The sequence below is a fragment of the Tachysurus fulvidraco genome, chromosome 3 (assembly GCF_022655615.1).
Source record: "Tachysurus fulvidraco isolate hzauxx_2018 chromosome 3, HZAU_PFXX_2.0, whole genome shotgun sequence".
NCBI classification, from domain to species: Eukaryota; Metazoa; Chordata; class Actinopteri; order Siluriformes; family Bagridae; genus Tachysurus; species Tachysurus fulvidraco.
The window spans coordinates 21,165,640-21,180,770 of record NC_062520.1 but is presented as its reverse complement, the minus strand read 5'-3'; the positions used below and the strand labels follow the sequence as shown (position 1 = coordinate 21,180,770).

Genomic DNA, 15,131 nt, shown 5'->3' with positions numbered 1-15,131 from the left:
ATATATGCCATGTATTGCAACAAAAAACTGAAATACACTGATTTGGATAAGGATATCTGACAAAAAAAAATCTGATATTTAATAAATATCCTAATATCAAAAACATGTACAATCCTATATTTTTAAAAACATGTTCTCTTCAAAATGTCTCCTATTCCGTCCTTATCAATTATTTAATTTCATGTGTCAGGAATTCACGGCTGAGAGGAATAGTACTCTCCTGGACGTGATGGGAAATGCCTCACTGACAGTGTTTCACTATTTGTTATTACTGTTACTATTCACTATTTTTTGAGCAACTGGGAAAATTTAATTTTAGCTGACAGTATTTCCTGAAATCCTGTTCAGGTGAAGGTCAGAGATATTGGAGCATTTTATCTTTGCACCATACAGCACTGCATGGTGATGAATGTGAGTCACCACACCACTGACAACACATCTGAATGCTTCTGCTGTTCTGTTGATAATTTATGATTATTACAACGCTTCTACAAGTATTCAGAGCCTCTGTGTCTGCCGTGTAATATTTCTGACCTCTTTAGCATCTCCTCCTCCAAAGGGTCTCCAGGTGAGTTTATAAAACTCCACGCCGTCCCCTGGCTGTGTCCAGCTCACCTGGAAACTATCTGGGGTCACTTCATCAATTTTAATGGTCCGTGGAGCTGGAACGAGTTCTGTGCGGTATCAAGATTAAGAACCAATTGAGTAGTCTTATTAGCCAGAAAACTAAACTTTACTGTATACTGTACGTTCCTATAATTACGCATACATAATCTGGGATGCAGTCCTGCAATTTCTTGCCACAGAGTAAGCCTACACTGACATCTGTATTTTCTTGCTTAAACATAATATTCAAATTCACATATGTTTGATTGATTTTAGCCCTGGGTAAACTTGCTGAAACAGCTGCTACGCTTACTTTGTAAAGATAGAGGAAAGCTATACAAAATTTTTGTGTGCTATTAAATTACTGAGATGACACTGGCAAGCTGCCTGAGAAAATGATGGTACAGATCTATCATTGACTGTAGATAATGAATGCTTGCTGAGTATAATAGACTACTCTATCAGCAATAGTCCTTCATCTGGAAACAAGAAGGCTTTTGGGCAAATCTGAGCTCAGACCCCAAGAAAATGCAACAGCAAATTATAGAGCAAAATTACTTTTATTGCTGCATTCTGTAAGGACCTTAAATGAACTATTCTTACTTGTGGTGAAGATTCCTTTTAAGGGTTCTGACTGATCCTCATCATACACAGCAAACACAGACACTGTGTACTCTGTTTGGGAGGCCAGGTTCCTCAAGTACACGTTAGACACTGGACCTGTTTCAACCTGAGTTAAAATAATACAATCACATTAAGTATTTAAACACAATGTATATGCAGATACAAGACAGGGTTGTGACTGTACACTTAAAAAATGCTACTCTTTCATTAAAAATGTACTTATGTAACATTATGCCAGTATGTATATAATTAAAAAGTACAGTATTTGTAGTAATACCTAAAGGAGGTCATTTTAACTGGTTTTAAAATGATTCTAGTAGTTTAAACACTACATTATTTTGTAAAAACCATTATTTTGTACTGCCATACTGTTTTGTTTCACGCTGACATATGTAATAGGAGGTGAGCTACAAGATTGATAGCTTTCCAGTGATGAATGGGAACTGATAAAAGCAACATTTAGTTAAATATGAAAACTTTGGTAGAAGTGGATAATGAACATATAGAGATTTGTTTCCCTTGCTCTAGTATAATATTATAAACAAGTTTCCAAACTAGAAAAGCTTTCACTTGACCAGTGGGCTAGCTAATAAATTGACCACTCCTATAAGCAGTCAAGCAGTCTTATATATAAACATCTTATTTGTTTGTGTTTTACAGTTAATAACATACCTCATTAGTTTGTTCACCATTACTTTTGGCATACTTCAGGCGATAGCTTTTGACTGTGCTTGATGGCGCATCCCAGTTGAGTCGCACCGAGTTGTGGTCCAACTCTGTGACTCGAAGATTACGAGGAGCCCTCAAAGGCACTGAACATACACATTAAATCAGACTGTGCCTAGAGATCAAGCAATAGCCAATTATCAATTCAATTTGGTTTAAGGTAACTTTGTTTTCATCATACTTAGTTACCAAGTGGACATCATTAACCACAGTAAATGTTAAAAAATACAATCCAGAATTATGGAAAATGTTGCGAGTGAGACAATAATAGTGTGTGTGTGTTTCAGGGAAAATCACTAACAGGTGTTTGCCTGCACGGTAGCAGGATCACTGGCTTCATCTCCAAACATGGCATACACTGTCACTGTGTACTCTGTATCCGGACTTAAACCCACAAGTCTAAAGTCTGTCACAGTGTCTGCTACTTTGACCTGCAACACAAAACAAGTCCAACACCATCATCTTTATAGCATTTATCAGGGATTCAATCCACTTCCTCATTGTGTGCCTCCTCAGTGGTTTATAACTGAAAACTCCATTAGTCAATAAGGATTCAGCACACTTTATGCATCACAAATAAGCATGAAGGCATTGACTGCTTAATGTGAGTGTTCTGAAAGTGGAACAGTCAATAAATGTGGCTTGGGCTGAAAAAGATTAAAAACAACATTGTGAGAGGAAAAAAACAATAGCCTGGTTAAAATAATGTGTATAAAAAGTTCCTGCAGTTCCTGCTGTTGATATTTTCACAGATCACACTTTGCTGTCTGCTTTGCTTTGCTAGCCATCATTAACCATGAAATAAATCCTACTGCGTTCATTTTGTGTCATCTTTTTGTTAGCATGGCAACATACACTAGGTTTACATCATACAGTATGACATACTGTAGATACGAGTAGCAGGGAATTTTTACTGAGTTTTTTGAGTACTGACTCATGTCTCATACTATTATCAGTGTCAAAGTATTCCTAATCTTTAGCATACTGTAGGTGTAGCTATGAATTGTGGTCTGAATTGTGGTGATACCCAAACATTCATCTCCTTCTTACCTCAGTCTCATCAGCAGTTTCACTGCTTATAGGTGCATACACAATCATGTACCCAGAAGCCCCATCTGTAGACCTCCATCGAGCATGCATGGTACTGTGGGTCACATCATACAGCTCCAGACCACTGACCATAGGCAGAGCCACTGAAAGCACACATGCAGGATATTATTTACTCAGATATTACAAATGTGTCATGTTAGATATGTATACCATTTCAGTTGAAAGGTATTACGTGTGTAGTGGGAGTATGAAGTCATTTTCAGAGTATACACCTTTGTTTATGTGTGTGCAAAACTCACGTGTGGTCTCACTGCCCCTCAGGGCCTCACTGGCCGAGGTAGCGTACACAGCAAACACAGCAATCTCATACTCGGTCAGCGAGCTGAGGTCTTTCAGCACAGCCGTAGTCTCTGTGCCGTCCACCACAACCTGGTGTTAAATCAGAGGTGATTTTACTTTCGTCTTATACATGTTACCTCCAAATCTCTAGACAAAACTGTATAGCAGACAGCTGTAGAAAATCTGCTGATAAATATTTTGTGAGAAGTAGGAGGTGGTAACAGAAGAGACTCACAGCCATATATTCTGCCTTGTCTATGGTGGCCAAGGCATGCATAGCACAATGCAATACAAAATCCCACAACACAAAGCCAAATGGGAATTCAAATCCTAAAGGAAATGTTTCCTTATAGATTATTTTCTCTTACAAATATAATGTATCTTGCAAAACTGCAGGGCATTAAGCAGTGGGAATGAGAAGAGAATGGAAGTGATTTTTTTCTTTATTAATAATACCACAAACAAATTGCTCTGAAATCATCTGGAGTTTATCATCTAGAGGACAATGAAATTGTTAACAGGATATATGGGGTTCAGCTGGTATGCTACCTGAATTTTTAAGCAGCTGATTTATTTTTTTTAAAAATGCCTAAACTAAAAAAAATAAAATAAAATCTGTCATTCATAAAATTGCCATGCAGTAGCTCTTTTTTTAAAAGCTGAGAAATATGTGTGCTTGAAAAGAGAGGCTTACTTCTTCTGGCCGACCTCCTTTGCTGGGATAGTAAACCACACGGTACTTCAGAACACTGTCTGGTGCATGTCTCCAGGACACACGGAAACTTCGCGCTGTCACTTCAGAGGTCACCAAGTCCTGAGGATAGTATAGCGGATCGTCAGGGACTGAATCTCCTGGAAACAGAAGTACAAATGGTATTTGAGGCATTGAAATGACGGTCAAACAATGTTTATTTATAACAGTAAACTCATCTCCAATGCTTTGGTCAAAATTAATATATAAAAGGAATAACGTGAAACTGACAATATTTTATTTTGAGGTCTAACATCTCTGCAGTTGACTATATAATATCTAGGTTAAAATTTAAATAAACAATGGTAAACATGTAGATTGCATAAACAAGTACTGACTTTTAATGTCTTTCTCTTGTTGCTGTACTCCCTCGCAGACAGTCTTGGTCAGTCCCTCCACTATAGTATTCATGATGCTGAAGTCAGCTACGTTGTAGGTGTGTGTATCATGTGGCTCAGAGGCGATGACCTTCAGCTCATTTTCATCTGCATTCTTTACTCCTACACACATGCAGACACACGTTTATAATGACAGCAACATTTCAATTCATGTAGTACATTCTGTAAACTCTATCCCAAAATGTTCAAACCAACTTATGTAAGGAATAAAACATCATGAAATTAATAACATCTAAGCTCATATTTGACCAACAATGCCTTTTTTAATTAAAGATCTGAAACATTTAATGCCATGGAACTATGAAGAACTGCCATCCCCTAGTTTCTCTTGATAACAAGAGAGAAAAAAAAATAAGCTTGTTTTAAAGAATCCACTAATATCCTCCATCCATAGACTATCCAGTATCTGAAAGCATGAACTAGCAGCTTCATCTCAGACTAAATCGATCAAAACCTTCCATCTAAATAGATTAGTAAATGTCAGCAGTGCTGTGGTATAATAAACTTAAAAGTACTGTATGTCATAAGTGTTGCTGTGTTTAATGTACACTTTATATAAATATTTGTACAAAAGGAAAGCTTTTGACACAAAGTCTTATAAAGAATCTCTTCTTACCAATGGCAAAGAGTTCAACACCAGCATCCTTCAAGCTCTGCGCAGGAACGTCAACAGCATCCTGAGATTTACCATCAGTGACCAGGATCCCAATTTTAGGAACGTTGCTTCGAGAACCAGATTCTGGTTTGAAGCTGTTCTTCAGAATGTAGGTAAGGGCCAAACCTGTATACACACCCAAATTAAAAACAGCAAGACAGCCAAAATCTTGCTTGTCTTGTATGTTATTTGTGCTCTAGACACTTAAGCCAGTTTTAAAGCTTCTCTTAAACATATTTTAATTCTTTGGTTAATGATGTTACTGAATGTAATGTAATATGATGCGTTGTACAGCACTTCTGGGCATCCATTGTTGTCTAATGTAAACAAGCTTTACAAATAAAATCTTGCTCAACTTGGCTCTCCATACTCTAGTATATTACCTGTGAGTGTGTTTCCTCCTTTGTATGGCAGGCTTTTGACAGCATCAATGACAGACTCTTTAGTGGTAAAGGCATTGAGGTGCCACTCAACCCTGGGATCTCCACTGTACTGGGCCAGTCCTAAGCAATAAAACATGATAAGCCATATTAGCTTACTATCAAAATAAAACACAACATACTGTTAATCAAAGTCAGGGTGATTCAGAGGAAGGACAGCAAAACAAAGCATACCTATACGGGTTTTATCAATTCCCACATCAAAAGCATTAACCAGGTTTTCCAGGAATGTGCGCACCAGACGGAAATTGAGCCTTCCGATACTCCACGAGCCATCTACCAGGATGACAATATCAGCATGTGCAGATGTGGTGCACACAAACTGATCCACTACAAAGAGATCAAAGAAAACACAGAGAGAGAGAGAGAGAGAGAGAGAGAGAGAGAGAGAGAGAGAGAGAGAGAGAGAGAGAGAGAGAGAGAGAGAGAGAGAGAGAGGATTCATGTTGAGTTCTAGAGCACAGTTAACACACAGAGCTATGTAAACTGGGATATGATGATGCAGGTGTCATTCCTCCAAAAGTATTGCAATTGTACTACTTAAAAGTTTTTTAGATCAAGCTCCCAGTGCAGTGAGATGAGGAGATCATCATGAGGACAACATGATTTGTGCCCATAATAAGACTCAAATCAAACATACTGTCAATCTAACATGTTCTTCCACTGCAGAGGATTTGCTTTGGGCTCCACTCAGGCTGAAATACATGAATCTTTAAAAGGTGATAGATTGCTCCTTTCATTCGTTAGCTGTATGTGCATGAGCAGTGCCTCTCTGCCCAGTAAACCCCATCAGAGTTCTGCACCAGAGGGTTATAAACACACACATTTTTAACATGAGCAGTAATGGAGGAGCTCCTACTGAAGGCAGTAAATCTAGAAAGTGCAGACACACAAGACACTGTTTAGGGCATGGGAGTGTGCTGCAGTCCTCTTTTCGCCATTTATGCCTTGTAAAACATCCCTATATAGCTATTTCTCTATATCTCATACATTTGTGTAGGATTCTACATAGAGCAGAAAAAAATTTAAATCAGCACCCAGCAGGACACAGAATGCTGAAAGGATGTGCATTACAAGTGTAGCTAAGAAAGGTACAAAATGTATTACATTTTTATAGACATACTGATAGATTTTCCACAGTGACTTGGCCAACAGGGTTGGGTGAGGCAGAATGACAGAAAAAATGTTATATCTTTAAAAAAGACAAGTTTAAAAAAATAAAAGCAGAAAGACTATATCACACTTGACTTATGTGATACGCTAATATTAGAGTAGCTGATTAGAGTAGAGTATTTAAATTTTTAGCTTAACCTCATAATAAGCATCTGTAAATCAACAGCATACGGTCATCAAGCATGCAGTTTACAGGCTTTTGTTTAGTGATTTTAAACATAAATTTGTTCAACTCTCTTTGTTACAGCTGGTGTTTTCTCAAAAGAGCTTATTATATTGAAAATGATTTATATTTTTTAATTACACAACAACTGAAAATACACATTATATATATATACGACTTAAATCATTTGAACGCTGGAAAAGGAAGACAAATTTTTAATTTTTATCTTTCAGCCATTGCATGAGAAACAAGGTCCCTGAGGTTGACAAGCATTTCCAATGTATAAAAAATCTATCTTCAATTAAAGACAAAGACTAGTTAAAAAAAAGTGTTCCTTAGTGTCTAGAATAAAGTAGTCAAATCATTTCTTTTAATTTTGTGAAGAAAACTTGAAAATATATAACACAGCACTCAGGGTGTATCCTGCCTTGATGCCAGATGACGCCTGAGATAGGCACAGGCTACAAGTGACCCGAGAAGTTCGGATAAGCGGTAGAAAATGAATGAATGAATGAATGAATGAATATAACACAGTCACGCTTCACTAAGAAAGGCAACAACTTTAGAAAGCTGATCTGAAGGTGATTTTACTTTTTGTTTTCTCAAACTGATCTAGAAGTTGGTCATGCTATGAAAGAAGGCAAGTTAAATGAAAATGCAAAATAAGTCAATTCAGAACCATGTAAAATACTGAGCAAGGGTAAGTAAGTCACATGTGTGTGTGTGTAAATGCTCAATTAAAGCTTGTTCACTGGTCTGTTTTTTTTATATTAAATTATGTATCTCTCATTAAAATTACCAAACAGGTGTTGTACGACCTGTGGTGTTACACGATGCAGCTGCACACCATTACACCTTCAACTGCTTTCTGTGATAATGCTGCAAAAGGAAATCAAGGGGAATTGCAAGAATAAGCATTCTGAGCGAGAGGGTCATTAAATACACAGTGAGAGAGCCACTTATTTGGATGGTGATGAACCACAAGGCTGCTCTGCCTTATCAGAGAGTTTGAGCATGAGCCTGATTATGCTGATGGGAACCAGTGGTGAGAACGCATCAGGATCATCACTGATCCAGCAGAATGGATTCGCTCTAATCCCTGAGAGCTGCAGAGACTCTGCAAAGGAGAACGTTTCTGTCTTAGAAGCCCAAGGTCATGTGATAGCAGAGTATCTATAAGAGCGCATCGATGCTCTCGGGGATATATCCTAGGGTTTCCTTGCGGAGTCTGTGACAAACATGCATGCTGGAGGGAGAGAAAAACAGACAAGCAGATGAGATTGCCATGAAAATACACAAAAATGTAGATAAGTAAGATAAGCAGTTATATTTTCTAGACATACAGAGCTTCGTTTATTGTGACCTTTTATTCACTAATGACATTTTTTACACACAAGTTTCTGCATTCACACACCTACATACAATCATCTCCACTGATTCACTGCAGCATTAAGACATCAACTGAGGACATCCTGATTGTATCAAGAGGCTGATGTGAATACGTTAGTTTTCCTGAGTCCACAGAGGCCCATGTGTCTGGACCATTAATCTGCTGTGCTGGCGTCCAACAGTCAAGACTCTAACTCTTAGTTATGTCTCTGCTGGCAATATCTGTTAAAGAGGTGTCCAGGAAAAAAGGAAACAGAGCAAAAGATAAAAATACCCTAGAAGCTAATGTAAACTTAGGGGACTTTTACACCTATCAGCACTATTTTGTTTGGTTAGGTTTCACAATCCACATAAATAAAAAAATTGAAAAGGGAAAGAAGGATAATGGACACTGCTAAAACAGTGTAAATGGTTCAATAATTATATAAATAATCAGTATCTGTCTGTCACACCCAGCATCTGTTGTCTCATTTTTGCCGGTCCAAATATCCAGTATGTTTCGTCTCATGCCAGGTTTAGCAGCTCATATCTACAAAAAAAACACTGCTTACAATACACAATACACTGAAAATAACATTGGAGGGAGATTTACTCAAGAAAGGTGTGGTAATCATTTCCATACACAAAGAACCAAGGATTACTCTCAATAAATTCAAATGTACTTGTTTTTGTCAATATAGTAAACGGAATATACAGATTTGTTTTAGTCATATTTACTGAACCACTAAATCTTTAGGTACATGGCATATTGTGTTAATTTCCTGGAGTTTGGTCAATTGAATGCTGAACTGCTTTCTCACCACAATCAAGCTGCATTAGAATTCTATTACAAACAAACCGCTGCATGTGTGAAACTTTATGTACACCATAAGCAAAGACAAAAAAAGGAAATGCTTTGTTTCAAGGCACTTCAGGCAAAATGATCCCCCCCTCATCCTTTTTGCCTAACTGTCTAAGTTCGTAATAAAAGAGAGACTTACAGCTCCTAACAGCTGACTGACTTCATACAGTACATCAGTGATGTGAGGACAGGAGAAAAAAAGCAACACAAAAAAGACTACTTCATTTGGACTGAGAAAACCTGATCCATTAAAAGATCATTATATACACACACACACACACACACACACACACACGCACGCACGCACGCACATACAGTACACACACACACACATGCACAAACACACACGCACACACTCACATACATGCACGCATATACTCACACACAAACACACATGCACATACACACACATACACACAATAACAAAAACTTTAGAAAATCCAAAGTCATTTCCATGATTTAGACGATGAAATAAAAGTTTGCCCTTTTACTGCGGTTTTAGTTTTAGCTTTGCTTACTAGCACAATGCAAAGTAACTGATATCGAGATTGCTCCATAGGAGGATATGAGTTCCCATCCTTTATAGCAGGAGCCCCAGTAATTTATTAGCATGTTCATTGTTTAGTAGAGCATTACATTGTTTAAATTGGATATTGTCATTCAGCTGTAGTGGACATGTTACTGAATGCTATGAGTTCATTACGGTCTACAGAGTCTGAATTTGCAGTAAAGATTAATACATGATTAACCATGACAGTGATGAACTAGCATGACCTTTTAGCCTTAGTACAGAATATTTCAGATCCGTGTTACTGCCTGGTCCTACCATACAGACATTCCTGTGTTAATGGAGAAAATAAAGATTCCTAAACACTTTCTCTGAATGAATCCATTTTATAGTATTACCAAATGTACAGGGAAATCTATATAATAAAAAAGAAATGCACTTGAGAATGAAATTGCTTGTATAAATATTGATCTTTGGGCTTCAAAGTCATTCCATTCAGCCATTATATATCAGCAATACAGAAGTAAAACAATTTGTGCAGCACTGTATAAATATTTACAAGCAGGAATATTAGATCTATAATAAAATCTAGAATAAAATCAGATCTTCGGGTTTTAGATATGTGGGGTGTGCACAACTTGCTTAGGCTGCATTTGCAAGAAACATGAGTGCAATCAGAATGGTCGTGTTCTGAGTTAAAACAACCAAGTGACTGTGGCCGAAGAATGAGAGAGAGAGAGAGAGAGAGAGAGAGAGAGAGAGAGAGAGAGAGAGAGAGAGAGAGAGAGAGAGAGAGAGAGAGAGAGAGAAAGGGAGAGACAGAGAGAGACAGAGAGAGAGAGACAGACAGACAGACAGAGAGAGAGAGAGAGAGAGAGAGAGAGAGAGAGAGAGAGAGAGACAGAGAGAGACAGAGAGAGACAGAGAGAGACAGAGAGGGAAAGAAAGAAAGAGACAGAGAGAGAGAGACAGAGAGAGAGAGAGACAGAGAGACAGACAGAGAGAGAGAGACAGAGAGAGAGACAGACAGAGAGAGAGACAGAGAGAGAGAGAGAGAGAGAGAGAGAGAGAGAGAGAGAGAGAGAGAGAGAGAGAGAGAGAGAGACAGACAGACAGAGACAGAGACAGAGAGGGAAAGAAAGAGACAGAGAGACTGAGAGAAAGAGAGAAAGAAAGAAAGAGAGAGACAGAGAGAGAGAGAGAGAGAGAGAGAGACAGAGAGAGAGAGAGAGAGAGACAGAGTGAGAGAGACAGAGAGTGAGAGAAAGAGACAGAGAGAGACAGAGAGTGAGAGAAAGAAAGAAAGAGAGAGAGAGACAGAAAGAGACAGAGAGAGACAGAGAGGGAGAGAGAAAGAGGAAAAGAAAGAGAGAGAGAGCATCCAGCTGCCAGCAGAAGCAGAAAAAGAGACATTCCAAACGCCATATTTAAATACCATTCAGCCATTCAAGACACTCAGCGCCCACACTGTTCAAAAGCTTGAAGCAAAAACCTCAAATCATAGTCTTTTTTTTCACATTTTCCCGACTTCTCTATTATCCAAAAGAATGTAGAGCACAGCCACTCCTTGTCTACCTCCGTTGCTATGAGCTGTGCTGCTCCACCGCCAACAGCCAGGCAATGTGGTGGACAGAGAAAGACTTGCTTTGTTCAGAGGAGGTGACATTACTTAACCAATCCATTCAGCCCAAACTGCTGGCATTGGCACACAAGTGGATAACAAGTTACGTGTCCTAGGATGACTACTGATTTCTGAAAAAATACTTCGTTTGACATTTGGTGGTAGAAAGAATCCAAACCAGAAACAAAAATTCAGCTACTCCACTAATAATACACATCAGCAGAAGTAAAAGTAACAATGAAAAATGATCCTTAGTATTACCTATAGTGTGTAGCAGCACATAGATACATGTAACACAACAGACAAAAACACATCAAAAAATCTGACACATCTTGCTCACACTGCTAGCTAATACAGTAGTGTACATCCACAGGTTTCGGCTCAAACAATCTGCAGTACATTATCAAGCTGGTTCTTTTCAAACATTTAAAGCTGACAACAGCTGATAGATCAGGCCTTTTCTGGCTCTGATGTTTCTGCTGCTCTCTACGCATTCGGCCCCTGTAGATTCACGGCAAGAAACTGCTTTTTATTTCGACTTCGACTTTTTTCAGTATTATTTTTTCACTCTGAAACAGTGATCAGCAAAAAAATTGAAAGTAACATGCTTTTACTTTTTAAAAATGTACAGATACAGTGAACCGTGTGCTCAAATAATGCAGAAGAATATATATGTATTTTGTTACATGATAACCATTATACAGTCAGCAGTGCTTCCTTTTAGTGTTTACTTTAAGTGTCCTCAAGAGCAAGTGAAACACACATATTGTCTGAAACCTGCTAAGATCCATTCTTTGAGAGTTGACACAAGGCTTGAAAATCCCTTTCTCTTCTTACTGAATAGATCAGAAAGGGGAGAAGAAAGACATGTGCATGTCACCATGGAACTGGTTAATTTCAAATTACCATGCGATAAAGCTCAGGAACTGCTCTGGCTAAGTGTTGTCTTATTGCAGAATTATTATTCGAGGTGACTGAACCGTCTTTAACTCAACATCCAGACTGAGTGTTACATCTACCCCATGACGGCACCATCTTTCTGTTCGGCCTGAAAAGTAATCAGACGAGACTCCTCTAGACATTTACGCAGCCAAACCCCAGGACATATCTACGACTTCCTCAGAATTTAGTCCGAGACTTGCGAATAACATCCAGGACATTTGGACTTCATTTGCCTTCGGTTTAGATTTCTTTCTTAAACGACCATTTAACCCAGGCTACTCTTCCTTAAAAAATGTAGAAATGGATCTGCAAGAGAAATAGTGCCTCGGACCTATATTTGATTTTTAGATTTTTTCACAAAGTGTCTGACGGTTTTATACCTGTACAGACACAGGCTGTGTTTGGCCTGCTAAGCTTGTCTAACACGAGTGAGGGGTTTTGTATGGGAGCATACACAGACCAGAAGACACAGTGCAAGTGTCACCACTAATTCCCAAACTCCTCAGCGGCACAATTATGTGTCTCATTATTAAAGAGCTCTCTGCACCCACAATGAGAAACAGGTTTGGGATCACTGGGAGTCAAACACTTTCAGCCCTCAGCAGTTGGCTTTTTATCCGTCCAATTCTCACTATGAGAATACTTTTCATGCATTATTCTTTCCAGACAGCTAATCCTTCAGACATGCGTCCTCCTTTCACAGTACAAATTATTCAGTAAATAATTCATGGACATTTTTAGTCAAGCTGTCTATTATACTGCAGACAGTAAAGGACTTCTAATGGCGTCTCCTCAAAGGGTAAGATTCTATTTAATTTACAGTGCTTTATGCATAAAGAGAAACAATCAAACCAATTATTCAGTTCTGCCTTGTGAGCATAATCCTTACTGTCAGCTCTCTGATGCTCTGTATTTCAAGAAGTTGCCAAGCTACAAGTACAGTTCCAGCATGGAGCCTAATCACAGTGCTCCTACGCACACAAAAAGTAGAACAACACTACTGAGCTGTGCCTTTGCTTGTCACTGCGGTGGAAGCCTCAATGGTATACTTTAGTTTGTAGCTTTAATGTTTTTCTTTCAGATGCAAAGATTAACATCAAATCCTTCAGAAAATACTACACGATACCTTGAAACTTTCTAGGCACAAAGATGCACACAAACAGCAGTGGGAAAAAAATAAATAAGTACTGTATAATCAAAGGATAAGAGATCTTGTCAAAGGATAAGGGATAATGCTTGTAACATGTAAAGTATAAAAGGACAGAATAACTGATTAACTGATGACTGAATTAAGTTAATTATCATCTTTAATGTGAAAACAAACATCATTACTTATCTCAACCTATTATGAGAAACTTTGCTGTTTTCCCTAAAGGCATCATTTAATCGTTGTATGTTTGTTGGTTATTTTCATGACTAATGAAATCATTAAAAATAAAATATCCTGTAAATAACTAATAATTAGCTAGAGATAATGTTAGCAAAGTAGCAGAATTTACATCAATTTGCTTTTAGGGACACAAAGGAAGACCCCGGATTATACAGAAATATACTGAAAAATTGAAATGACTGTCAGGGTTGTGTTGAATCCGTTCTTGACTGCATTAACCATTAGCAGCTGCATGTCACACGAGCTGGTCACGTGTCTCTTTAACACACAAACCTGTTCTGTTTTCTCCTAATCAGCACCTGTGCTTAACTCCTAGTTCCTGTGAAACTCATTGTCATGCTTTTGTTCATGTTGTGCCTTGGTTGTCACTTTGCCTTCCAGAGTCTGTCTGTTTTGCTATTTTGGTTTGTATTCACAATTTTGTTTGTTATTTTTACCCATTCCACAAAAAAAAAAAATCTACATCTATTTATCTATTTGCCATCTCTATAAATCCCTGACAGGGACGAAAACAACACTGCAGTCCAATGTTTTATCCATCTTCGAGCACACACAGATAGCTAACTACGATGACTACTGTAAAAGCAATGTAGACCGTTCCTGATATCAATAAACTTGATTAGATATTTTAAACTGTAAAAGAAATGAAAAAAAATGCATGGGAGCTTGTTCATCCTACGAATAGCATACAGTCCTTGAGAGGAGAAGAGACCTTTGAGATTTGTAATGAGTAGTCTGAAGGTCTAAGTAAATTGAAAGTAGTGTCCTAGAGACATGCAATTTAGTGAACAAAGATTAAGTTCCAATAACATTCAAGTAAAGAATAAATTAAAAAACAATACTCATATACTAATCATTAGTAAATATTGTACCAACATACAATTACTGTATTTTATAGGATTTTAATATGTAATGAATAATTAATTAATAATCAATAATGCATATTTTCTGTCTCTAAAGGTACTAAAGATGTACACTTGAGTTTAGTTCCCTTTTCATCTGAACTTGAAGAAGCATCAGCTGCACTTGAAATTACAACCCTGATCCAATCCAGAGGTTAATTTCCATCATTTATTAACATTTGTGAAATAAAAGCCTTCACAGATTAGAACAATGTTCACTACACCATATATTAGTGCTCTTGGTTTCACGCTCAGACACTTGGGCTATAAAAGTCAGTATATGAGAGTAGGTGCTTGTGCACCAAAGAGAGAGGCTCTCTGATTAAGCTCTGTGCACTGTGGCGTTGAGTGAACTCCTCATCTTATGCTAAGTACTCACAAATTAAAGTGCTACTGTAATTAGATATGGTAAATCTGACTTCCTGGTCCTTTTTTTGCGAAGGTCAAGGGCTGCAAAATGTTCCAGAGTCACTGCAGTGTTTTAGTGAGCCAAGATTCACCACCATTCGTTGCCAGACTTTTTTTGCAGTAAGCGTATTTCTGTGCTTGTTTGTGTGTGTGTGTGTGTGTGTGTGTGTGTGTGTGTGTGTGTGTGTGTGTGTGTGTGTGTGTG

At 38.0% G+C, this 15,131-nt stretch overlaps 1 protein-coding gene across 7 annotated transcripts in view; it reads right to left on the bottom strand.

Annotated features, from left to right (window-relative positions):
- Window positions 1-15,131, bottom strand: part of col14a1a (collagen, type XIV, alpha 1a) — an 82,625-nt gene that overhangs the window by 50,250 nt on the left and 17,244 nt on the right. For 6 of the 7 annotated variants that reach the window (XR_003441017.2, XM_027149565.2, XM_047811357.1 and 3 more), the window contains 11 exons: window positions 5,764-5,919; window positions 5,533-5,652; window positions 5,111-5,275; window positions 4,435-4,596; window positions 4,040-4,197; window positions 3,306-3,435; window positions 3,007-3,149; window positions 2,258-2,387; window positions 1,903-2,042; window positions 1,210-1,336; window positions 535-674 (listed from right to left, as the gene is read on the bottom strand). Coding sequence is in view for 6 of the 7 variants with exons in the window: in XM_027149565.2 (XP_027005366.1) it covers window positions 535-674; window positions 1,210-1,336; window positions 1,903-2,042; window positions 2,258-2,387; window positions 3,007-3,149; window positions 3,306-3,435; window positions 4,040-4,197; window positions 4,435-4,596; window positions 5,111-5,275; window positions 5,533-5,652; window positions 5,764-5,919 (1,571 nt within the window). In the remaining variant the exon portion in view is untranslated. Of the gene's footprint in view, window positions 1-534; window positions 675-1,209; window positions 1,337-1,902; window positions 2,043-2,257; window positions 2,388-3,006; window positions 3,150-3,305; window positions 3,436-4,039; window positions 4,198-4,434; window positions 4,597-5,110; window positions 5,276-5,532; window positions 5,653-5,763; window positions 5,920-6,229; window positions 6,857-15,131 lie in introns of those variants that run through there. The other variant, XM_047811359.1, reaches the window with a different exon arrangement.